At 45.2% G+C, this 27,230-nt stretch overlaps 1 protein-coding gene across 5 annotated transcripts in view; it reads right to left on the bottom strand.

The window, feature by feature from the left end:
- The window catches only part of bnc1 (basonuclin 1), a 33,444-nt gene extending 7,904 nt beyond the window's left edge, over positions 1-25,540 (bottom strand). Inside the window, exons 1-3 of one of the 5 annotated variants that reach the window (XM_052063868.1) lie at positions 25,164-25,539; positions 8,270-8,372; positions 3,517-3,717 (exon numbers count right to left, since the gene is read on the bottom strand). In XM_052063868.1, the coding sequence (XP_051919828.1) occupies positions 3,517-3,717; positions 8,270-8,287 (219 nt within the window). In that variant the 5' untranslated portion in view covers positions 8,288-8,372; positions 25,164-25,539. Of the gene's footprint in view, positions 1-3,516; positions 3,753-8,269; positions 8,373-25,163 lie in introns of all 5 variants that reach the window. The other 4 variants (XM_052063867.1, XM_052063870.1, XM_052063869.1 and 1 more) reach the window with 4 other exon arrangements.
- Positions 25,541-27,230: the final 1,690 nt, after the last annotated feature.

Below are 27,230 nucleotides of genomic sequence, written 5' to 3'. Positions count from 1 at the left end.
CTTCATCACTGTGTGAATGTGCAAATATTACTCAGCTTTACCCCTTTCACTGAAACAATATATTGTATAGGTTTTGCTTTGATGAATCAGTTTACAATTCCCTCGAGTAATAATACTTTAAAATAAAGGAATTCTGTATTCTAAGCAAACAGTTGTGCTAGTAAAAGTATGCCTGTGCGTAAGTCTGTGCATTAATTGCAGTAGAAATAATAATATCAGCATTTGACACTCATGAACACACCCTTGGAGTCACAGATCTGTTTAAAATGCTGATAATTGAAGAAACATGAATTCAAGGAAATACTGTTATTGTATACTATTATTATCCTACCCACCTATTCTCTGCATTTACATCCCCATCTGTCCACCAAGTCTCCATCTTAATCCAGAAGTCCAAATCATCTACTTGTCAACTTGACCCTCTCCCTACTGTTTTAGTCAAAGCTTCTATCCCGGCCCTCTCCCCTCTCATCACTAACATTATTCAAACTTCCCTCTCTACTGGCATTGTACCATCTCATCTCAAAACTGCTGCTGTCACTCCCATACTGAAGAAACCTGGCTCTGATCCCTGCGACTTGAACAACTTTCGTCCCATATCAAACCTTCCGTTCATCTCCAAACTTCTAGAGAAAACAGTAGCTGCTCAACTTCACACCCATCTTTCCTCCAATAAGCTCTACGAACAATTTCAATCTGGCTTCCGTCCCCTCCATAGTACCGAAACTGCCCTCCTCAAAATATGCAATGACCTTCTTCTCTCTGCTGACTCCGGTTCACTCGCCATCCTCCTCCTGCTTGACCTCAGTGCAGCCTTTGACACCATCTCTCACCCCATCCTCCTCGACAGACGCTCCTCCATTGGCATCACCAGCATCCCCCTGTCCTGGTTCCGCTCCTATCTTTCTGACCGCACCCAGTTTATCCAGCTCAAACGTTTTAGATCTCACCCCTTTCCCCTCACTTCAGGTGTTCCTCAGGGTTCTGTCCTTGGCCCATTGCTATTTCTAATATATCTTCTTCCCCTTGGTAATATCTTCAGGAAACATCACATTCATTTTCATTGCTACGCGGATGACACCCAGCTCTACATCTCTACCAAACCTAATACCATACTTCCACCATCCTCCCTAACCAACTGCCTGCAGGAATTAAAATCTTGGTTCACCTCAAATTTCCTCAAACTGAATAGCAATAAAACTGAATTCCTCCTTATTGGCACTAAATCCAATCTAAACAAAATAAACAATTTCTCCATTCCCTTCGAAAGCTCTTCCATCTCCCCCTCCCCTCAGGTCAAGAGTCTGGGTGTCATCCTTGATAGCACCCTCTCCTTAACCTCACATATCAACCACATCACTCGTTCTGCATATTATCATCTTTGAAACATCCACCGGCTCCGCTCTTCTCTCACTCCTCAGTCCACTGCTATACTTGTACACACCCTCGTCACCTCGCGACTCGATTACTGTAATTCCCTTCTGTTTGGTCTCCCTCAAAAAACCCTCCATAAGCTTCAGCTGGTCCAAAATTCAGCCGCCCGCATTATCACACTCACGCCATACATAAACCATATTACACCTGTCCTTCAACATCTCCACTGGCTCCCCATTTTACACCGCATTCAATATAAAATCCTGCTCCTCACATTCAAATCCATTCATGACCTAGCCCCTCCATACCTATCTGACCTCATCCAATTTCCTACGCCTGTCCGCTCTCTTCGTTCCTCCTCCTCTGTCCTCCTCTCTGTCCCCCCTGCTCGCCTCGTCACCATGGGAAATAGAGCCTTCAGTCGCTCTGCTCCCCAGCTATGGAACTCACTCCCCGCTGACCTTCGTAATACAGCCTCATTAACACATTTCAAATCCCGCCTCAAAACACATCTGTTTCGACAAGCCTATTCACTCAGACCATAAAGCCATTATTTTATTTATTTATTTTTTTTGTATTTTTTCTTATCTTATTTGATGTAGTTTTTAACATTGTACTCGTGATTTTAACTGCTTGTTGTAAGGTGTCCTTGATTTTCTAGAAAGGCGCCCACAAATAAAATGTATTATTATTATTATTATTATTATTGAATGTTGTGGCGGTAAAGTGGTAAAATAAGTTAAATATTTGAGTAAGTCGTTGTAGAAAAATTGCAATGCTTATGAAAATACAAGGAAGTAAAAATTGATTCTGGTGAAAAGAGTCACAGATTTATGTTGAAACCGCTGGGAATGTAAGAAACATGGAGGCCAATGTCAAATGTTAATGATGCAGAAGTTGGGTGTTCGATTCCGGTCCCGGCCTTCCTGTGTGCAGTTTGCATGTTCTCTTTGTTGTCCGGGTACTCCGGTTTCCTTTCACATTCCAAAAACATGTACGGTTGATTAATTGATCACTCTACATTGTCCATAGGCGTGACTGTGTGTGAGTGTGTTTGCGTGCGTGTGTGTGTGTGTGTGTGTGAGAATGGTTGTTTGTCTATTTGTGCCCGCCGATTGGCAGGGAACCAGCCTACCGCCCGAAGACAGCTGCGATAGGCTCCAACACGCTCGTGACGATAAACGGATCAGAAAATGGCTGGAACAATGAGACACTTTCATAATTCATGAACATTAAAGCTCATGAGCTGTGTTCAGCCCCCTGCTTCTTGTTCTCCTTGTCGCTGGGGTACCCCAATATGGACATGTTCCCCTTGAAGAAGACCAGCTTGTCAAAGCTGGCATTGGCCAATGCGGTCCTCTTTGGCTAGAGGATGTTGCCGGCTGTCAAAAAAAAAAACCCTCCCTGCAGCAGTGGAGCTAAGGGAGTGGGATGTTGGATTTAATAAATAAGTCCACCCACACCTCACAGTGCTCCACCAGCGTGTTCCGTATGCAATACGTGTGTTTGGGTGACTATTGGCGTGTTCAAGCTGTTCCAAGGCAATCTTAGCCCATTTCACCCTAGTAAACTGAAATTAACCTTTGGCCACCTTGCGTCGGCATTGAAAACATATAGAACGTCACACACAACCGGTTCAGGGTGTTTCTTTTTTCCCAAATAGTTCTGGAGATACCACTACAAAGTGAGTTCTAAAACTTAATGATTCAGACACTGCACTCTCTTTTTTTCATCTAAAAATATACGTACTTGGATGAAATAAAATTTCACAGCAGGTACATCATTGAAAAAAGGTTGAGAACCACCAATGCAGTGTACAGCACATAATACGTCACAGGGATTATGGGAACTGGTCAAAAATGTCCAATATGGGTATGTCATTACTGTATTTCGATACTCAAGCACTAGCTTTTTTTCAGGGACTCGGATGTCATTCATATTTGTACGATTAATGTTTATACACACACTCGCTAATACAATGAAGGATAATGAATTTTTTGTGGTGTGTCGCTTTAAAATCTACAATCTCCTTTCATTTGTGGTACTATGAGAAGAAAAAAAGTTGTGGTTAAAGTTAAGGTTAAAGCATAAAAACATGTTCACATATGTACGAGTCGCCCCAGCCCACTTGCTCATATTTACCTGGAGTATATATCCGCGTATGTAGTCCTGTAGTGTCCAGTCAAGTGCATTAAGAATCTTGATAACCTCTTCCTGTCTGAGAACTGAAAGAAGGCGGTCCAAGAGAATCTTCAGGCGTATGGGAATAGCTTGGGTCCCATAGAGCATCATGCTGCAGATGTCAAACACCACATTGGAATGCACGATCTCCACCTGGCCGTTCTGATACATGTGGTGTAACTTCAGTTTACTAAGAGCTAGAACAAATACACAAAACTTTCACATTCACATTTCACATTCCCTGGATGACACATTTTCAGTACTGTACCACAGAACAGCGTGTTGGTTTTCAATAAACATTTGAATATTGTAATAGGACAAGTATGATTGTAATGCAGGTTTGAAACACACTTCTTACATTTTCTATTCATTTTGGCTTACTGCTTGTGAATTAACCCAAGTAATAAATGCAAAAGTGTGTAAAAAACACAATATTTGTACAGTATTTGTTTGTATTGTGTACTGTATATGAATTTGATATAACTGTGCCCCAAAATGATTTGCCACAGCGTCATTAGTAATGTGCATATTATTTAACATATTTTAGCCTACATTATTTGGTATGAGGTAAATTAATGTCATCATGGAGAGGGTAAAACATTTTTATAACGTGCAAATTCAAACAATGTACAATGGAACCTCAACTTACAAACGCCCCTTTTAACATACAATTCGAGTTATGCACAATTTTCAAAGAAAAATTACCCCATTTGCGTACAGATTTTGGTATATGAGTGGTCATGGCATGGACGAGTGAATGAATCTATTTATATCTTTGCACACATATGCAAATATGTCGTTTTGCTTTGCAGCGGTGAAGTGACATCTTTTGCAGCAGAATGTTTTACGTCAGTAGAGTTTACGTACCAAGCTGAGGTTTATGCCACCTGTTCCTGTCATAACCAATAAAGAGAGTTCACAAATATACTTGACTTGGATCATTCTAGATATTGTCAGAAGTGGGAGTACTTGCTCTAGAAGACAATTCAGCATGGCAACATTTAATTCGCTGACAGGGTTTTTGTTCGAGAAACCAAATTAATGGCTGGACTAGAGGCTTAGTTTCGAATGGTTCAGGCTCACAACTAGGCTGGACAAGAATGACAGCAAAGTCTAGGTGTGCTGCCTAATATACTGTGTGCCATTGGCAATGAGTTGATTCATGTTTGCCAAATAGGGCCACGGAGATGCGTTGTGATGAAAGTTAGTTGCAGCCCGGTAGTCCAGTGGTTAGCACATCGACTTCACAGTGCAGAGGTACCGGGTTCAATTCCAGCTCCAGCCTCCCTGTGTGGAGTTTGCATGTTCTCCGCTGCGTGGGTTTTCTCCGGGTACTCCGGTTTCTCCCACATTCCAAAAACATGCACGGCAGGCTGATTGAACACTCTGAATTGTCCCTGGGTGTGAGTGTGGGCGTGGATGGTTGTTCGTCTCTGTGTGCCCTGCGATTGGCTGGCAACCGATTCAGGATGTCCACCGCCTACTGCCCCAAAGACAGCTGGGATAGGCTCCAACACCCCTCGCAACCCTGGTTAGGATAAAGTGGTTCGGAAAATTAATGAATGAATTATAAAAAAAGTTAATCACTACATTTTTCCTGCATGTTTGCACCAGCGTATCCAGCGACTGGGTGAAAACGCAGAGTGTTTCATCCGAGCCTTTTCCAACCTTTCAGAACATTGCGAATTGGTAGGGAACCTACTGAGCAGATCCTGGCAGTAAAAATGATACTACTATGGCGAATGGATCATGTGACACTAACCATTGATCGCTTTCAGCAAGCTTTTGCTGAGCATGTCACTCCGAGCCTGTCAAAATGCATCTGGAGGATGATGCGATGCCACACATCATTCACACTGGCCGCCATGTTCCCTTCCTTGACAAAGTGAAAGAGGAATTACACAGGATGGAGAAAACTGGCATTGTCAAGTGGGTGACACAAGAAACCGAATGGTGTGTGCCTCACCCTACGATGAGGTCTGATACCAGATGAAATCTCCCTCGACAACCCCAGAGGTGAGATACTGTGTCTTGATCACACCAGTGCCACAGTTTGCTTCAAGGAAAGGAAATCATCTTTAGTGTGCGACCCAACTATCAAGAACCTACTTAGCAGACCTCTGTGAGTAAAGATGAGCCTAATAGGCAATTGGATCAGACCATTCATGGCTTCCAATATGCTTTTTGTGAGCATGGCACTCTAAAAATTGAGCCTATCAAAAAACATCTTAAGGATGATGCTATGTCACACGTGTGTGCACACTGCCTCCCCTGTACCCTTCCAAAAGCTGAATAGGTTATGCATGTAGTTAGCAGGCCTGAAACTCAACAAAGACAAATGCGCCTTCAGACAGAGTCAGCTATGTTTTCTGGGACACATCAATGACCAGTCAGGGGTCAAGCCCAATCCAGAAAAGGTTGAAAGCATTCACCAGCTAGCACTTCTAGAAAACGTTCAGGAGCTAAAGAGAGTCCTTGGTCATGGTGAACCATGTCAGAAGGTATGTCCCCAAGCGAACTGCCAGCCATTTTATGAGCTTCTGAAGAGCAAAAACTCTTGGACGTGGAGCTACTCACAGCAGTCAGCCTTTCAGAACATCAGGGAGATCCTGGCAACTGCACCAGTTCTCACCTACTATGATGTCTCTAGAACCACTGCTGTGTCAGCTGATGCGAGCAGCTATGGGCTGGAGGGTGTGTTTTTCAAGCTCCATGGAGAGGAATGGAAGCCAGTAGCCTTCTGCTCCAGACGTCTCACAGAAGCTAAAACCCAGTATGCGCAAATTGAGAGGGAATTCTTGGCCAGTTTATGAGCGTGTGAGAAATTTGATAAATACCTCTATAGCTTGGTTCAGTTTTGGCTTGAGACCGACCACAAGCCATTGGTACTACTTGTCAACAGCCGAAGCCTAGACAATGTTTCCGTGAGCTGTCATTGACTATTGATGACGAGACTCCTGAGGTACAATACAAAAGCAGAATATGTACCTGGGAAGACCCTGCGGCAGACACCCTGTCTCGTAACCCTCAAATGCATGTAATGGACAGAGCGGACATACATGAAGATGTGGCCTCCCCAGCTGCATCAGAATGGCAACAGCCACTGACAGTGTACTACAACGAAGTTCCACTACACATTAGAGACTTTGCAAAAGTGAAAAACAAGCTATCAGAAGGTGATGAAACGATAATAAGAGGAACCCGAATTGTATGTCAGAGGAAAATAAGAGCAGAGCTCTTGCAAAAGATACATGGTGGAAATCAGGGGCAAACAAAGTGCAGAGACAGGGCCAAAGGATCAGTATGGTGGTCTCTACACTCTGTGGAACTCAAGATCATTGTGTAGTCATGCCAGAAGTGCTTAGAGGATAGGAGAGGCTAAAACAAGCAATCCCCCCAAGCGCTGCCCAATCATCCATGGAAACAGATTGGTCTTGATCTCTGTGCACATCTCCTGGATTTGTACTACTATTCACAATTCCTGGATGTACTGCACCTGCCAACGACCACATCTCAGGTCATACTGAACACAACCTTTGCTAAATTTGGTGTCTCAGATGAGGTGGTAGGTAACAATGAAACTCAATTTTCTAATGTGGGGTTCCGTCGGAAAACTTTTTGTTGCATTTCAAAATGCAAAGTAGGCCTTTCCCACATCGCTTGCTGAAGCCCAAGAAAGTATGGAGGAGTAGGGGATTGTTTGAGAAAACAGTCAGTAATGGAAGCCAAGTAAGGCCGGCAGAGTGTTGAAATGAAGAATTAAACTAACCAAGAATGCATCTTTATTGAACATAAGGCTCTCACTCATTACACTACTGCAGTAGGAGTAGCAGATGGCCAGCTTTTACTTGTAATCTGCCGGATAGTGCTGCGGCACGGTCTTTGCCTAGATAGATAGATGACTCGTTTCATAAAACATAAGCATCAAGCACCATGGATTAGTTGATCTTGAATTCTCTCATGGTTGCTTGATTCTGATAGACCTCCGCATAACTGATAGCTTGCAATTCAAACTGTGCTTTGTCAGCATCTCTTCGTAGGCGACTTTACGAGACGTTATTTTGCGCAATGCACATACCGCCACCGAGTGGGCGCGTGCCTATGGTGTCCTCTTTGACGCCCACCCCTCTCACTTTAACATCTGTATAGTGTCCTCAGTTACGTTTGGCTTTCCTCTATTTAAGCAAACATGTCGGCACAACATCAGTCTGTCAAGCGGAACCCTCATTGAAGTCACGCAACAGCAGTCACAGATTTTGGAACTCGGTGCATACACAAGGCGACTTGCATTATTAGGTGCCCTGACGATTTGGAGAAAATGTATTTTTTTGGACTTCTATGTGTGTGTTATGGGCATGAAAATACAGTTATTGCATTTGGGAAACATTACCACGATTCATGAACATGTTACAAATGGACTCACAAAATCAATGACGTTTGAAACTTGAGGCTCCGCTGTAATTAAAATTTAATTCAACTAACTGCAGTGCGCACAACTCAAGAAAACGATGCATTTCCTGAATATCCCCTTACTTTGACTGAAAACAGACATGCCACTCTCCCAACCCTGAAATGTTTAACCATTTGTTTGTGGGATAAAATACTCAAAAACAGTGAAAAATGGCCTGTCGTCCTATTTCAGAGCTGCACAACAATAAAGTCAATATATAAGTATGAATATACCTTGTACTAGAGAAAACATGTCCGCTCTTACCATGTGCAACCCAGCCATGCTTGCAGTTTTCACACTGCCGACGTTTCATCTTCCCAGGTTTAAAGTTGTCACAGGTGCAATTCAATAAAGTGCAACAGATAGCCTACCAAAAAAAAAAGAAAAGTATGAATGTTAAGATTAAGATGATTTGTCATGTGCATAGTAAAAACAGAGTGGTAAACACTGAGAAATTATCCCCTTTTTTGTTTTTTTAGCCATAGCTTGCCTTCACATTCCACGGAACTTGGGTCAGGTGAATAAAACGCTTTCCTCATCTCTCAGTGATATAATCTCATCATTGCACAGCAAAAAGTATTGACTAGGTCCATCCATTTTCTAATCCGTTTATCTTCACAAAGGTCGTGGGTGTGCTGGAGCCTATCCCAGCTCTCTCCAGGCAGTAGGTGGGCTACACCCTAAACTGGTTGCCTGCTAATGGCAGAACACACAAAAACAAAACAACGCCGAAGGACAATTTAGAGTGTTCTATGCATGTTTTTGGAATGTGGGAGGAAACCAGATTTCACAGAGAAAACAACGGGGAGAACATGCAAACTGCACACAGGAAGCACATAATCAAACCCTCGACCTCTGTACTGCGAGACGAGGTGCTCACTAATCTTCACAGTGCTGCCCAATAAAATTAATATGGTAGATAAAGTCTCTCCCTCACTCAGTCTTTTCAACGTGAACAATTACAGCAACAAAACACACTGTAAAAAAAACGAAATGACAATACTCTTAGAGAGTTGAAATTTTCATCGATTCAGATATTTGGTCCATCCATCCATCATCTACCGCTTATCAGAGGTCGGGTCGCGGGGGCAACAGCTTTAGCAGGGAAACCCAGACTTCCATCTCCCTAGCTACTTCTTCCAGCTCTCCCCGGGGGATCCCGAGTCGTTCCCAGGCAAGCTTGGTGACATAGTCTCTCCAGCGTGTCCTGGGTCTTCCTCGGGGTCTCCTCCCGGTGGGACATGACAGGAACACCTCACCAGGGAGGTGCTCAGGAGGCATCCGAATCAGATGCCCAAGCCACCTCATCTGGCTCCTCTCGATGTGGAGGAGAAGCGGCTCGACTCTGAGCCCCTCCCGGATGACTGAGCTTCTCACCTTATCTCTAAGGGAGAGCCCGGACACCCTGCGGAGAAAACTCATTTCAGCCGCTTGTATCCGGGATCTCGTTCTTTCGGTCACGACCCATAGCTCGTGACCATAGATGAGGGTTGGGACGTAGATCGACCGGTAAATTGAGAGCTTCGCCCTTTGGCTCAGCTCCTTCTTCACCACGACAGACCGATACAACGTCCGCATCACAGCAGACGCTGCACCGATCCGCCTGTCGATCTCCCGTTCCCTCCTACCCCCACTCGTGAACAAGACCCCAAGATAATTGAACTCCTCAACTTGGGGCAAGATTTCCTCCCCGACCCGGAGGGGGCACTCCACCCTTTTCCCACTGAGGACCATGGTTTCAGATTTGGAGGTGCTGATTTTCATCCCAACCGCTTCACACTCGACTGTGAAACGCTCCAGTGAGAGTTGGAGAGCCCCGTTTGAAGGAGCCAACAGCACCACATCATCTGCAAAAAGCAGGGATGCAATACTGAGGCCCCCAAAACGGACCCCCTCAACGCTTCGGCTGCGCCTAGAAATTCTGTCCATAAAGGTTATGAACAGAATCGGCGACAAAGGGCAGCCTTGGCGGAGTCCTACCCCCACTGGAAACGATTCCGACTTACTGCCGGCAATGCGAACCAAACTCTGACATCGGTGGTACAGTGACCGAACAGCCCGTATCAGGGGGTTCGGTACCCCATACCCACGAAGCACCCCCCACAGAACTCCCCGAGGGACACGGTCAAACGCCTTCTCCAAGTCCACAAAACACATGTAGACTGGTTGGGCGAATTCCCACATACCCTCAAGGACCCTGCTAAGGGTGTAGAGCTGGTCCACTGTTCCACGGCCGGGACGAAAACCACAGTGCTCCTCCTCAATCTGAGGCTCGACTTCCCGACGGACCCTCCTCTCCAGCACCCCTGAATAGACCTTACCAGGGAGGCTGAGGAGTGTGATCCCTCTGTAGTTGGAACACACCCTCCGGTCCCCCTTTTTAAAAAGAGGGACTACCACCCCGGTCTGCCAATCCAGAGGCACTCTCCCTGTTGACCACGCGATGTTGCAGAGGCGTGTCAACCAGGACAGCCTCACAACATCCAGAGCCTTGAGGAACTCCGGGCGGATCTCATCCACCCCTGCGGCCTTGCCACCGAGGAGCTTTTTAACCACATCGGTGACTTCAACCACAGAGATAGGAGAGCCCACCTCAGAGTCCCCAGGCTCTGCTTCCTCCAAGGAAGGCGTGTTGGTGGAGTTGAGGAGGTCTTCAAAGTACTCTGCCCACCGGTTCACAACGTCCCGAGTCGAAGTCAGCAGCGCCCCATCCCCACTGTACACAGTGTTAGTGGTGCACTGCTTCCCCCTCCTGAGACGTCGGATGGTGGACCAGAATTTCCTCGAAGCCGTCCGGAAGTCGGCTTCCATGGCCTCACCGAACTCTTCCCACGCTGGGGTTTTTGCCTCGGCGACCACCGAAGCCGCGGTCCGCTTGGCCAGTCGATACCCGTCAGCTGCCTCTGGGGTCCCACAGGCCATAAAGGCTCGATAGGACTCCTTCTTCAGCTTGACGGCATCCCTTACTGCTGGTGTCCACCAGCGAGTACGGGGGTTGCCGCCACGACAGGCACCAACCACCTTACGGCCACAACTCAGATTGGCCGCCTCAACAATAGAGGCGCGGAACACGGTCCACTCGGGCTCAATGTCCCCCGCCTCCCCCGGAACATGGGAAAAACTCTGTCGGAGGTGGGAGTTGAAACTCCTTCTGACAGGAGATTCCGCCAGACGCTCCCAACAAACCCTCACTATACGTTTGGGTCTGCCAGGACGGACCGGCATCTTCCCCCACCATCGGAGCCTACTCACCACCAGGTGGTGATCAGTTGACAGCTCCGCCCCTCTCTTCACCCGAGTGTCCATAACATGCGGCCGCAAATCCGATGATACAACAACAAAGTCGATCATCGAACTGCGACCTAGGGTGTCCTGGTGCCAAGTGCACATATGGACACCCTTATGTTTGAACAAGGTGTTCGTTATGGACAATCCGTCACGAGCACAGAAGTCCAATAACAAAATACCACTCGGGTTCTGATCGGGGGGGCCGTTCCTCCCAATCACGCCCCTCCAGGTCTCACTGTCATTGCCCACGTGAGCATTGAAGTCCCCCAGCAGAACACGGGAGTCCCCAGCAGGAGTACTCTCCAGCACACCCTCCAAGGACTCCAAAAAGGGTGGGTATGCTGAGCTGCTGTTTGGTGCATATGCACAAACAACAGTCAGGACCCGCCCACCTACCCGAAGGCGGAGGGAGGCAACCCTCTCGTCTACCGGTGTGAACCCCAATGTACAGGCACTGAGCCGAGGGGCAATGAGTATGCCCACACCTGCTCTGCACCTCTCACCGTGAGCAACTCCAGAGTGGAAGAGAGTCCAACCCCTCTCGAGAGAACTGGTACCAGAACCCAGGCTGTGTGTGGAGTCAAGTCCGACTATATCCAGTCGGAAATTCTCTGCCTCACACACCAGCTCGGGCTCCTTCCCTGCCAGAGAGGTGACATTCCATGTCCCAAGAGCTAGCTTCTGCAGCCAAGGATCGGACCACCAGGGTCTCCGCCTTTGGCTGCCGCCCAGCTCACATAGCACCCGACCCCTTTGGCCCCTCTCATGGGTGGTGAGCCCATGGGAAGGGGGACCCACGTTGCCTCTTCGGGCTGTGCCCGACCGGGCGCCATGGGTGTAGGCCCGGCCACCAGGCGCTTGCCAACGAGCCCCACCTCCAGGCCTGGCTCCAGAGGTGGGCCCCGGTGACCCATGTCCGGGCAAGGGAAACCTAGATCCATTTATTTCATTCATCATAGGGGTCTTTGAGCCGTGCTTTGTCTGGCCCCTCACCTCGAACCTATTTGCCATGGGTGACCCTGCCAGGGGCATAAAGCCCCAGACAACTTAGCTTCTAGGATCATTGGGACACACAAACCCCTCCACCACGGTAAGGTGACGACTCTCGGAGGGGCAGATATTTGGTCCCACTCAAAAATAAAATAAAATTTAATCTAACCCCAATATCAGATGTTCAGAGTTACATCTGCCCAATTCACTAACCATAATTCATAATAAACAAGTGAGGATACGCAGTATGGATAATTCAATTTAAATGAATGTGTAAAGATTCCCTGTTTTCATACACCTGTTCAGAGAATTATACCTGTTCAGAATACAATACTGTGGGTCCACCGTATGGAACACTGCACTTAGATCCAACAAAACAAGACAGACATAGTCTCCAGTGTCATTTTCTTGGAGGATGATTAAAAACTCATAACACACACACACACACGCACACACATAAATATTTTTTTCCATATTTATGTTCTCCGACCCGAACCTTTATTCGACACTGAAACATCTACGTGCAGGCATGGTGAACTGTAGTCAGGGGCAAACTGACTGCAGATGTAATTGGACTGTTCAACAACATATTTCTGGTCCCCACCAACCACTAGCATGTTGTTCGAATAAAAGAAATACCAGTAAATAAAAAAGCAGTTTGACAATCAGTAATCCTCTAATGCAGGGGTGTCAAAGTCAAATGGACGGATGGCCAAATAAAAAATTTTGCTCCAAGCCGAGCACCGGATTGATTGAATGTTCATCGAAAAATTTTAAACTTACCGCATATAATTTAGTGAACCAATTTTAATCTGAACTGGCGGTCCGATCCTCGGCGACAGAAGCTAACTATATGGACATGGAATGTCACCTCTCTTGCAGGGAAGGAGCTGGTATGCGAGGTAGAGACTGGATATAGTCGGACTTGCCTCCACACACAGCCTGGGTTCTGGTACCATTTCTCTCGAGAGGGGTTGGACTCTCTTCCACTCTGGAGTTGCCCACAGTGAGAGGCGCAGAGCTGGTGTGGGGATTGTCATTGCCCCCCGGCTAAGTGCCTTTACATTGGGCTTCACACCGGTAGATGAGAGGGTTGCCTTCCTTCGCCTTCGGGTGGGGGGACGGGTCCTCACTGTTGTTTGTGGGTACGCACCCAGCAGCAGTTCGGCGTACCCACCCTTTTTGGATTCCTTGGAGGGTCTGCTGGAGAATACTCCTGCTGGGGATTCACTCGTTCTGCTGGTGGACTTCAAAGCTTACGTGGGCAATGACAGTGAGACCTGGAGGGGCTGATTGGGAGGAACAGCCCTCCCGATCAGAACTCAAGTGGTGTTTCGTTATTGGACTTCTGTGCTCATAACATGTTGTCGATAACGAACACCTTGTTCAAACATAAGGGTGTCCATATGGACACTTGGCACCAGGACACCCTTGGCCGCAGTTCGAGGATTGACTTTGTGGTTGTATCATCGGATTAGTGCCCGCATGTTTTGGACACTTGGGTGAAGAGAGGGGCGTAGCTGTCAATTGATCACCACCTGGTAGGCTCCGATGGTGGGGGAAGATGCCAATCCGTCCTGGTAGACCCAAAGGTATTGTGAGGGTTTGTTGGGAGCGTCTGGTGGAATATCCTGTCAGAAGGAGTTTCAACTCCCACCTCCGACAGAGTTTTTCCCATTTCCCGGGGGAGGCGGGGACATTGAGTCCGAGTGGACCATGTTCCGCGCCTCTATCGTTGAGGCGGCCAATCTGAGTTGAGGCCGTAAGGTGGTTGTGCCTGTCGTGGCGGCAACCCTCGTACTCGCTGGTGGACACCAGCAGTAAGGGATGTTATCAAGCTGAAGAAGGAGTACCTTTATGGCCCGTGGGACCCCAGAGGCAGCTGACGGGTATCGACTGGCCAAGCGGAATACAGCTTTGGTGGTCGCTGGGGCAAAAACTGGGAAGCGTGGGAAGAGTTCGGTGAGGCCGTGGAGGCCGACTTCCAGACGGCTTTGAGGGAATTCTGGTCCACCATCCGACGTCTCAGGAGGGGGAAGCAGTGCACCACTAACACTGTGTACAGTGGGGACGGGGCGCTGCTGACTTCGATTCGGGACGTTGTGAACCGGTGGGCAGAGTACTTCGAAGACCTCCTCAACTCCAGCAGCACGCCTTCTTTGGAGGAAGCAGAGTCTGGCGACACTGAGGTGGGCTCTCCTATCTCTGTGGTTTAAGTCACCGTTGCAGTTAAGAAGCTCCTCAGTGGCAGGGCCCCAGGGTTGGATGAGATCCGCCCGGAGTTCCTCAAGGCTCTGGATGTTGTGGGGCTGTCCTGGTTGACACACCTATGCAAAATCATGTGGCCATCGGGGAGAGTGCCTCTGGATTGGCAGACCGGGGTGGTGGTCCCTCTGTTTAAAGAGGGGGACCGGAGGGTGTGTTCCAACTACAGAGGGATCACACTCCTCAGCCTCCCTGGTAAGGTCTATTCAGGGGTGCTGGAGAGGAGGACCCGTCAGGAAGTCAAGCCTCAGATTGAGGAGGAGCACTGTGGTTTTCGTCCCGGCCGTGGAACAGTGGACCAGCTCTACACCCTTAGCAGGTCCTCGAGGATATGTGGGAATTCGCCCAACCCGTCTACATGTGTTTTGTGGACTTGGAGAGGGCGTTTAACTGTGTCCCTCGGGGAGTTCTGTGGGGGGTGCTTCGAGGGTATGGGGTACCGAACCCCCTGATATCCTGATATGGGCTGTTCGGTCACGAAACCATCAATGTCAAAGTTTGGTTCGCATTGCCGGCAGTAAGTCGGAATCGTTTCCAGTGAGGGTAGGACTTCGCCAAGATTGCCCTTTGTCGCCGATTCTGTTCATAACCTTCTTCTGATTGGCTCTCGACAAAGGCGGACGCTTTTTGCACTGCTCCTCCTGCCCTCACCCCCACCCTTTCCGTGCTCGCCACTTAGTCTTTTGTGCTGTCTTTCTCTAACTTTTTTTTTCCCTAGCCTCCTACCGTGTTTTCATCCGAAGAACTAACCATGGAATTAGTTGGCTGGTCTCTCGATGTAATCGACAAAAAAATTTTGATGAAAAGAGCGGGCAGTGGGGAGCCTGCTTGCCCTCCGGGGGGACACTTGCTGCCGGATACGCCCTGGACCCATGGAGAAAGTGGAGACCGGTGTGCCTGGCAGTACTGTCCGTGGAGGATGTGGAAGACATCTACATTATTGGCCTTTTGATAACAGTTATGCTGCTGTTGGGTGTTGGCAGCTTGCTGTTCTATCGCAAAATTCAACCGACGGGAGCGGCTCTATTGGAATTGAAGAAGCTGACGGTCATTCTGAATGGTTTGGCGCGAATGTCCAACACTCAGACTCAAGCGGTGACTGAGCTCAACCGCAATATTGTTGCGGTTTTGGAGCGACTCCGCGCGATGGACAATACCACGGAGAATGTTGGAATCCAAGCTGCGGAAAGAATTTTCTGATTCGACTGATCAGCGCCAGTGAGGAGATACAGACCAAGGACTCAAGGCTGTCTGGAATTGTTGGCGGCCGTCTCTCCAAAACAAACAATGCTATCTGGCCTTTCCACTGGATGGAAATACGCATGGAGTTTAGGGCCCCCACCACCACCCCGCTCCTTCTCGGCCATGGACTGATAAGCCGGGACTGTCTTCATGATGAGCAGACCTCGACGAAGCATCTATGACCTGTACAAGCATACACATACACAACTGGACAACCACACGCGCATACACATCCTTGTTATCACCGTCTTCATCGCTCAGATTCTTTTTCCCCCGTGACGTGGTCGATATGCGGAGCACAACGGTGACCGTGCAGATGGTCATTCCGGCCGCATTGCGGTTACCCCCCACCCCCCACCCCCCCTTCCCATTCATCCTCCCCCTTATAACATGTTATGTCTTGTGACTTGTTGTAACTGTCATATGCTTATTTATGTGCTAGGGTCTTTTTTTTATCCTGGACTTAAATTATCCTCGGAAGAGGATAGTTCGAGCGTGTTTTTTTTTTCCCCTCTCCCTACCCAGCGTTTTTCCTTTCTGAATTCTGATTGTAATTTCCCCATTGCGAGACAAATAAAGGATATCTTAATCTTATGGACAGAATTTCTATGCGCAGCTGAGGCGTTGAGGGTTTCCGTTTTGGTGGCCTCGGTCTTGCATCTCTGCTTTTTGCAGATGATGTGGTACTGTTGGGTCCTTCAAGCAGGGCTCTCCAACTCTTGCTGGAGCGTTTCGCAGCTGAGTGTGAAGCAGTTGGGATGAAAATCAGCACCTCCAAATCTGAAACCATGGTCCCCAGTCGGAAAAGGGTGGAGTGCTCCCTCCGTTTCGGGGAGGAGATCTTGCCCCAAGTGGAGGAGTTTAAATACCTTGGGGTTTTGTTCACGAGTGAGGGACATGGAATGAGGGAGCGAGAGATCGACAATAGGATCGCTGCAGCGCTGCTGTGATGCGGACTTTGTATCGGTCTGCCATGGTAAAGAAGGAGCTCAAAGGGTGAAGCTCTCAATTTACCGGTCGGTCTACGTTCCAACCCTCATCTATGGTCACGAGCTATGGGTCGTGACCGAAAGAACGAGATCCCGGATACAAGCGGCCGAAATGAGTTTTCGCCGCAGGGTGACCGGGCTCTCCCTTAGAGATAAGGTGAGAAGCTCAGGGCTCAGAGTCGAGCCGCTTATCTTCCACATCGAGAGAAGCCAGATGAGGTGGCTCGGGCATCTGATTCGGATGCCTCCTGAATGCCTCCCTGGCGAGGTGTTCCGGACATGTCCCACCAGGAGGAGACCCCGAGGATCACCCAGGACACGCTGGCCTGGGAACGCCTCGGGATCCGCCAGGAAGAGCTAGAAGAAGTAGCTGAGGAGTGGGAAGTCTGGCCTTCCCTGCTAAAGCCGCTTCCCCCGCAACCCAACCTCGGATAACGGTAGAAGATGGATGGATGGATGCATGGATGGATGGGAATGATAGGTCAATTTAACACTCTATGTTGTCCTTAGGTGTGATTGTCAGTGTGAATCGTTTGCCTATGTCTGCCCTATGATTGTCTGACAACCAGTTCGGAGTGTATCCTGCTTTCTGCTCGAAGTCACCCGAGAAATGCTCAAGCACGCCCGCGACCCTCATGAGGACAAGTGGATTAGAAAATAGATCAATAGATGGATGTTGATTCGATCAAATCAAAACCCAGTTTGTTGTCTTGTGTACGTAAATCTTTATTTTATTTTTTTATTGTAATTTTGACATAATATACAATAAAAAGAGAAATAGCATGACAGAGAGAAATAGAGAAGACATACATTCTGTCATGATTGTTCTGTTTGGTTTGTGTTCCCAATTGTAGTGGTGGGCAGTTCCCTCCGGCGACACTCCTGTCAGGCATCTCAATTAGTCAAGTATATAAGAACTGCCAAACTGTCAAATAGTCATTGAATCTTTCCTCATCTTTCTCATTACTTTGTCTTAAGTGTAGAATCCAGTAAAGCAGGTGTCAGCAACTCACGGCTCTGGAGCCACATGCAGCTCTTTCATCCTGATGTTGCGGCTTTGCGTGGCTTGGGAATATAAACTTAGCTATCAGATTGAATTGTATGTTGTATATCTCAAAAACGCTATCACTTATTTCTTCAGACCGTGTGCAATTTTGGTGTCAGCATTCTTCAGAAACGTTTGCGAGCACTTGACATGAAAGCAGGCAGATTTGACAGGCTGCAGGCATCGAAGGCCCAGCAACACCAAAACTGCACATTATATGAACAAAATATTTTATTAGTGTTTGTTCGTTTGTTTAATTGTAGTTGCAGATCGTAAGATTAATGTGATCTAAAATATTTAAATTAAATTAACAAGAACATTTTATTAGTCTCACAATGGAGAAATTCCCAATTAACATCAGCAAAGTTATGAAAGAAATAAGTATTTTTTTCATTTTCCGAGCCGCTTGATCCTCACTAAGGTCGCGGGGGGTGCTGGATCCTATCCCAGCTGTCTTCGGGCAGTAGGCGGGGGACACCCTGAATCGGTTGCCAGCCAATCGCAGGGCACACAGAAACGAACAACTATTCGCACTCACACTCACACCTAGGGACAATTTAGAGTGTTCAATCAGCCTACCACGCATGTTTTTGGAATGTGGGAGGAAACCGGAGCACCCGGAGAAAACCCACGCAGGCCCGGGGAGAACATGCAAACTCCAGAAATAAGTAGAAGAACAAAATATAGAAGCTGCTGTAAAGGTAAAATTATTTGGATTGATAGATAGATAGATAGATAGATAGATAGATAGATAGATAGATAGATAGATAGATAGATAGATAGATAGATAGATAGATAGATAGATAGATAGATAGATAGATAGATAGATAGATAGATAGATAGATAGATAGATAGATAGATAGATAGATAGATAGATAGATAGATAGATAGATAGATAGATAGATAGATAGATAGATAGATAGATAGATAGATAGATAGATAGATAGATAGATATCATCTGTCAAACGATTAAAATATTTAATCTAATTAAAAACTCATAATTAACTCAAATTAACTGAAAAATTAATCGTGATTACTCACACATTTTTAATCGTTTCTGATCCATGATCCATGATGCTGTTTGAAGGTCTCTTAGTTAAGGCTCGCTAGCAGGGGATGAGGTCAGGAGTCGGAGGTGACCCCCTCGATTTGATACGGCCAACTGCCTCGCTGCCCAGCTTGCCTTGCCCATCGCTCTCTGAGGATCAGTATCAGATCCGTAACAGACAGGCCTGTGTTTAGTGGTATTCTTCACCAAGTACTGCTCACTCACACATAAGTGAAACCTATATGTAACGTGTTAAGTGCATGAACAACTTTTGTAGTACACGTGTATCGTTTTAAAATGCTTCTCCTGGCGCTCCAGAATCACAGTCTTTGCCAGTACCATCTTTGAATTGCAGATGAAACAAATAGACAGCCCTGATTGCAATGTGCAATCAAAGACTGCTGACCGCAAACAACTTCCTCAAGTCGGTCAACATCGTCAGGTTAAAGGTGACCTGTTTTTTTTTTTAACTTAATCTGTTTTTTTTCATACTTTTTTTGACAGTGAAACTGAGAGGATGTTTAGTGTACAGTGTACACGAACATAAAAATATATAATATTAATAACACGCACACAGACACAGATCTAGTCAACAAGTCAAGTCAAGTCAACAGTATTTATAGAGCACTTTCAAACAGCCATCGCTGCATACAAAGTGCTGTACATAGAGCGATTTAACATATACAATAAACAGTAAGACGAATCAGTAATAAGTAATAAGTAATAAGGCGGTAGAAAGCACCAAGCAGTAAAACCAATAGCAAATCTAAGTCATGCTGAGTCAAACGCCAAAGAATACAAGTGAGTTTTGAGGAGGGCTTTAAAGATGGGCAGCGAGGAGGCTTGCCGAATGTTCAGTGGGAGGTCATTCCAGAGAGATGGACCAGCAACAGAAAAGGCTCGATCCCCTCTGAGCCTCAGTTTAGTTCTTGGTACGTCTAGCAAAGACTGGTCCACAGGCCTGAGGCGCCGGGCAGGGGTGTAGGGGCGTATGAGCTCAGAGAGGTAAGGTGGCGCGAGATTATTCAGAGATTTGAAAACAAAGAGGAGGATCTTAAAAATAATTCTAAAATGAATGGGGAGCCAGTGAAGGGATGCCAAAGTAGGAGTTATATGCTCCCTCTTACGAGTACCAGTCAAGAGGCGAGCAGCGGCATTCTGTACCAGCTGAAGGCGCTTGATGGAGGACTGGCTGACTCCAAAGTACAGGGCGTTGCAGTAATCGAGCCGGGATGTGACAAAGGCATGAATTACTGTCTCAAAGTGTTCATGTGAGAGGAAAGGTTTTATTTTGGCCAGCTGTCTAAGGTGAAAGAAGCTGGATTTAACAACGGCACCAATTTGCCGATCGAGTTTGAAATCACTGTCCAGTTTAAGTCCCAAGTTTGAGACCGTTGATTTCAGATAAGGAGATAGGGGGCCCAAGTCTACAGGATGGAATGTACAAGGTCCACTGGGGCCAAACAATATCACCTCTGTCTTCTTTTCGTTGAACTTCAAGAAATTTTGTGCCATCCAGGTTTTGATTTCTTCAAGACAGGATAGGAGTGGCCTTAATGAGAAGGTGTCTTTCTTGCTCAGTGGGACATAGATCTGGCAGTCATCTGCATAGCAGTGGAAAGGAATACCATGTTTCCTTAAGATGGAACCCAATGGGAGCAGATACAGCGAGAACAGCAGAGGCCCCAGAATTGAGCCCTGTGGAACACCACATGACAGGGGAGCAGTGCGTGATTCAGAGCAGCCAAGGCTGACACAAAAGGTCCTGTCAGCTAGATAGGACCTAAACCAATCAAGAGCACTCCCGCCAATGCCCACCAAGTGCTGCAAACGAGTCAGCAGAATACTGTGATCCACTGTATCAAATGCTGCAGTTAAGTCCAATAAAACCAGACACACGTGGTCTCCAGAGTCATTTGCCAGGAGGATGTCATTAGAAACGCGTAACAGGGCTGACTCCGTGCTATGCATCGTCTTGAAACCTGACTGGAAGACCTCCAAGATGTTATGTTCATCCAAGAAAAGTTTCAACTGCATGTGCACCACTGTTTCCAGAATTTTGGAAATGAAAGGCAGTTTGGAAATGGGTCTGTAACTTGACAGCTCATCTGGATCAAGACCAGGTTTCTTGATCAAGGGTTGGACCACAGCATGTTTAAACTGTTGGGGAACTACACCAGAAGAAAGGCTGCTGTTGATGATATCCAAGACCGATGCACCAACACTCGGGAGAACCTCCTGAAAGAAGCGTGGGGGAAGAGAGTCGCAAGGGGAGCCAGATGGCTCTTTTTAATTTTTTAATTTTTTAATCTTTTTAATTTCCCCCGACACGAGGGGTAGGGAACTCCGGTTCCTCAAGAGCCATATCCTGCCTGTTTTAGATCCCTCCCTCCTCCAATACACGTTATTCAATTGTTCATGATCATCTCAGGCCTCAACAGAGCTGATCCTTTGAATCAACCCGATCTGATCTTTGTCTCTTGACAGTCTTGTCACATCTCACTGAGAAATCATCTCAAGCCTCTTGGTGGTACTGACAAGTGCAATTGTCTGTCTGTGCAATTTTTTATGGAGAGAGGGTCGATCATAGGTTGATTGGAGATCAAAGATCAAATTTCTGCTCTAAAAATAACATTTAAATAAAGCGAATTAGGCTTGCATAACATCACTGATGAATCAGCCATTTCCTCTGGATGTAGTCATATTTTCTTCTCTACTACAGGTGTTATGACAGCTTACAAATTAACATAAGTAACACAAAATGACCACAATTTTTTCTCCTGCAAATGCTTCATGTTGCTTACACACACTAGCGATAGACAGATCCATCTGTTTGTTGCAGCGACGATAACGATTATTTGGCAAAAATTGTCCGGACGATGTTTTTCAGAGCTGATATTTGTTTGCGATAAAAGGGAAAATATTGGGTCTTGATTATTATTATACTCTTGATTATTTTGTTTTATTTTGTGTTTTATGTTGTGTAGTGTATGTGTAAGTTTTTGCTGCATGTACGCAGCAGCACAGAGGGCCTGACCAAATAAAAGTCAAATTCAAATTCAATTGACTTTATTTAAATGACTTCAAGGATGTTCATAGAGCAGAGAGAATTGTATTTATTTATTTTTTAATTGTAACAAAAAGTGCAGTGCTTACAAGCTCAGGAGCGTATCTTAGGAAGCTAAATGAAAACCTTAACAACTGAGAAGCTCCCTTGAGTCTTCTGCAATAAATTACATTTTTACAAAAATTCTATATAAGTAAAATTTTAAAGTCTCATTTTTCAATGATTATTATTAGCTTTGCTTAAAATTCATTCATCTTCCGTACCGCTTGATCCTCACTAGGGTCGCAGGGTGTGCTGGAGCCCATCCCAGCCGTCTCCGGGCAGTAGGCGGGGGACACCCTGAATCGGTTGCCAGCCAATCGCAGGGCACACAGAGACGAACAACCATTCGCACACACACTCACACCTAGGGACAATTTAGAGTGTTCAATCAGCCTGCCATGCATATTTTTGGAATGTGGGAGGAAACCGGAGCACCCGGAGAAAACCCACGCAGGCCCGGGGAGAACATGCAAACTCCACACAGGGAGGCCGGAGCTGGAATCGAACCCGGTACCTCTGCACTGTGAAGCCGACGTGCTAACCACTGGACTACCGGGCCGCCTGCTTAAAATTCAAATCCAACAATTTGAATCCTACACTTGTGGCCTCCGGTTACATGTGTGGTACCAGCGAGAACTTAAGATCTCAAATAACCTAGTCTTTAACAGCCATTGCATTAAAAAATAATAATTAAAAAAATCCAGTATACGCCAAAATGCCGAATATCGGTTTCAATAATTCGCCCGGGTGATGGTCTATCATTAATGCATACAACTTGCTTCCAACAAAACCACCACCACATCATTGCTGTAACAAAACACTACGCTAATATTATTTTCAATTTTATTTTCATTTTTTCCCAATACTTCAAAACTCGATGCCTGAAGGACGCAGGAGGCTGAACTCGTCTGACACTCTTCTGTCGAACATAAGACTGATCTTGACCAAGTCGCTGATCATGATGCAATAATATAGACGAGATGCAAATTAAATGACATCAATATGTTGAAATAAAGTTACTAGGTGATTTAATCAAGGTGCAAAATATGTTTTACTCTTGGCAGAACAGTTTTGATTTCATTTGAGGAACAACTTTTCTTTTTTGTTCTTTTTATAGCAGGTTAATCCCAGTAAACTGAAGCAAGTTTTTTTATTCAACAATTTAAAAAAATGACAATATAATGAATGCACAATTTTAATTTTCTTGTTGAGAAGCAATGCTAAATTGATGTTAAAATTATTCCAGTATTTATTTGTGCGACATAGAGCTCACAAAAAATACTTTCAAATTATCTTTTAATAATTTCAGATTTTAACTCTTTTCTGATTAACTAATTTTAAGTGAAACAACACCAAATCACTTCAAAACAAAATTAAATATACATTTACATGTCCAAAACAAAACGTGGGGGTGTGCATTCAGATAACTTTTTAAGAGTTAAGAACAGCAAAGAGAAAAACAAAATACGGTACCTCTGCTTTGAACAGCTGATTTGGTTTCTTCCGTCAGAAAAGATCTGCGCTGTTTTGTCAAAGATTATTTCAGGAGGGACTGAAATTGTACAATTTACAGTCTCTGTTCAGCATCACGCGGCAACACTTGCATTAGAATCACTGATGCCTCATTAATATAGAATATATTTTCGTTTTTTTTTTCCCTTGAGGACTCTACATTCTGTCTTGGTATTGTCACTAAAGATTATAGTGTGTGTGTCCAGGTATACAATAACTCCTTTTCCTGCTGTCCCGAATATTCTTCACTATTCCTTCCTTGCATTGTCTCTCCATTGTGAGTTCTTATTGTCCACTTTGCTTCTGTGAGGTCAGTAACTAATTGTTAAGCCATCTTTGACAATTAGTAATTGAACACCATGCGTTTTTTTTTCCCCAAGTCAACCTGACAATGGCTCCCAATACATGACACTAATTTGTTGTTGTTATTGTTTTGTCATTCTATGTGGTTTTATGAGGCAAACTGCTATGTGAAACTACTTATTTTGAGCCAATCCGTGTCATATCAGAGGTATAATATTTTTTCTTGTTAAATTGTATTGTGTTCAAGCGCCACAGTTGCTGACCTCTGAGCACATCCACCTCATGGATCAAAGGTATTTTTTTTCAAACTCAGCCTCCAGCCTTCCAGTGTGGACTTTATGTGTTCTCACTGTCTCTGTGTGGGTTTTCTCTCCGGGTAATCTGGTTCGCTACCACATTCTATAAACATGCATGGTAGGTGAATAGCACCGTAGAAATTGTCCGTAAGTGTCAATGATTGTTTATTTGTGCCCTGCAATTGGCTGGCAACCAATTCCAGGAGTTCCCGGCCACTCGCCCAAAGTCAGCTAGTATAGGCTCCAGCACGCCTGCAATCTTAGTGAAGATGAGTGATATAGAGAGTCTCTGGATGGATGTGTTTAGATCTTTTTCATCATGAAAATATGACAAGGTACAAGTAATAAAATGTCTAAACATTTTTAGTTCACTTTGATATCTGCAATGTGAATGTGAATATAATGTATAACAAAGTACAGTTAAATAATAGACACATTTTCCAAGAAAACTGCAAATCCCTCTTAAATGGAAGTGAATGCAGTAAAGTGTTAACAATAATAACTTGAGTAATTAATTTCAATTATTGGAATGTTTCTGGGATACAAAATTTATTTACGGAACTATTTAAATTGTCATTTGTGGTCAGTTGTTTATATGAAGTACTATTTCGTCATCTTTGCAAGGTCAAACTGATGGGTAGCAGTTCATGTCTGACTCGTTGAGTTCTTTATTTAGGTCTAAAAAAAAGAATGCAGGATACATGTTGTTTGTGTGTCCATAATTGAATTCTTAATCCAATACGACAACTCCGATAGAATTTCTCTGATAGAATGATGTTGTTTTTAACATTGTATTCGTGATTTTAACTGCTGGTTGTAAGGTGTCCTTGAGTTCCTAGAAAGGCGGCCACAAATTAAATGTATAATTATTATTATTAATAGTAGTAGTAGTAGTAGTAGTAGTAGTATTTCAATTAAGAGTTAAAGTCAATTAATGTTGCAAAAGTACAAAAAGAGAGAAAAAAAACAAATTATTAGAGCCTGTCTCAGGGATCTACACGCTTTCATTTCAGTTTCCCACTAGTAAACTTGCATCGCTGCAGTGAAGTTGAATTTATGAAATGGTCTTACCTCAGGCTCAGCCATTGTAATTATCTTCAGCCAATTCAGTCAGATGTTCCCAAGAGTACCCACCGAGTTGGCCATTCCCCTTTGAGTCCCACAAAACAACTGCGCCCAACTCTCCTATTCGCAAAAGTACTCATGCAAAAGCGCCATCACACCGAGCAGTTTCTCCCTCAACAACAAGCACTCTCTCTCTCTCTCACACACACATTAATGCGCGCACAACGACACGTGCACACAAGCCTACCCCCTTAGAGACACAGGGCAGTCCCCTCACAGCTGGCTGGAAGAGGGAATGACACACATCTTTCAGAGATGTGATCAAAAGGAACCACAAATGCTTGAGACTCTTCTAATTCAGTCAGGAGAGACTTAAACTCTCCCCCACCCCTTCCTCTCTTTCTCTGAGTAATGCCCTAAGTCAACGGCGCTCCTCTCCGCGCACATAGCCAAGTGGATTCACCTTAACACAGCCTTGCGAACGGCCACCAAAACAAGTTGTGCCTTGTGCCGTCAGGAATGTTTCAATGTCTGTTCTGGATGTTTCTTGGGAAAGAGAAGGGATATGAGCCCAGGACCAGTGAGCCTTAACATTTACGCGACCACACAGTTCGAATTTAATTTGATTAAAAAAGAATGTAATGCACACAAAATATTTTGGCACTGGGGAAATAATGATGAAATATAATGTTTGACATCACTCTCAAAACCCTTTTTTAAAATAAGGACTTTCTAAATTGCTTTACAGGGACGAATTTATGTATAATCATTATCACTCATTTCTATGTGCGAAGAGGATAATCCTGACACTGCATTTAAAGTAAATCTAAGAATATAAGGAAAGGGAGTTTATGAGTTGTGTATATATAATCCACGTCTTAAAAGTAATTTAAAACATTACAAAATGTGTGATAATGTTGTGTTGTGAAAACCTCAGGTCAGGTCAAAGTCATGTTGTTGGGATTGGAATAGCCAGTTTGCAAAGGCCAAGGCTTCCAGAACACCGAAGGTAAGTAGGGCCGCATCTGGCCTGTCAACAGTCTCTGACCACGGCTTTTGCAGACTTTATGAAGGGAAAATGAAATATGTACTGCTTGCATTTTGCTTTGCACATTTGTCAGCAGTGGAAGCAAGTGCAACAACTTGCCTCTGCTACTTAGAGATTTTTGCTGTAGACAGTGACTTCTCCAAAAATTCTAGCAACTATTTTATTCCCCCTCCCCCAGCAAAAAATGAAGAGCACCAACGGCAAAGTTCGTCCTCATGTTAGCAACATTATTATGTCCCACACGGTGGTCGGAAGGTAGGAATATACCCTGGTAATGATTTGTGAGTCCTAAGAACACCTAATTGTGGTTTGTACTCATGTTAGCACACTTTAAAAACATGTTTGTAGACATGTTTTTTGGGGTGTGTGGGGGGAATGTTGATTTGTATGTGTGCATGTGTATATGATCTTGTTGTCTGATTGAGAGGGAGGAAATTTCATCTGTGCTGTATGTTGCATGTACAGTGAATTTGACAATAAAGTTGTACTTGTGCCCATTACGTCGATCCTGATCTACCGGTAGATCTAAAACAGGTCCCAAGTAGATCCGAAGAGTGTCGAGGAGAAAAAAAAGAACCATTTGTGTGTTTTTGTACATGTGAGTAATATATTTTTTGTGTTAATGTACGCTGCACCGTAATCATCCCATCAGTCTCCTTTCCACAAAATAAATATTTAAAAAATAAAATAAAGCAGGTAAATCTTGAATTTATGGTTGCGCATGATGACGTCACAGGAAGTTGTTTGCGCTCCGCAGTCTGCATTTGCAGCTTGTGATCAGAGCTATTGCGCTCTCAATCTTTTATCGACATTATTCTCATTTAGAGTTTGCTTCGTGTAATATTCACCGAGGGCATGGGCAAAGAATAGGAACCTACGAGGGCCCAGGGAAGCACTTTAAAACGGTCCGTGTGAGCTACGATAGTTAACAGGCTGCAAAAGTGCATCGCGTGCCTCAGTTTCAGGCTGTTTCTCATCATGGCGTGCGCGTGTGCGTGTATGTGTGCGCGTGCGTGTACATGCGC

This window comes from Hippocampus zosterae, chromosome 4 (assembly GCF_025434085.1).
Source record: "Hippocampus zosterae strain Florida chromosome 4, ASM2543408v3, whole genome shotgun sequence".
In the NCBI taxonomy this organism is placed as follows: Eukaryota; Metazoa; Chordata; class Actinopteri; order Syngnathiformes; family Syngnathidae; genus Hippocampus; species Hippocampus zosterae.
The sequence above is the reverse complement of the archived record's forward strand: the minus strand, read 5'-3'. Positions and strand labels throughout refer to the sequence as shown.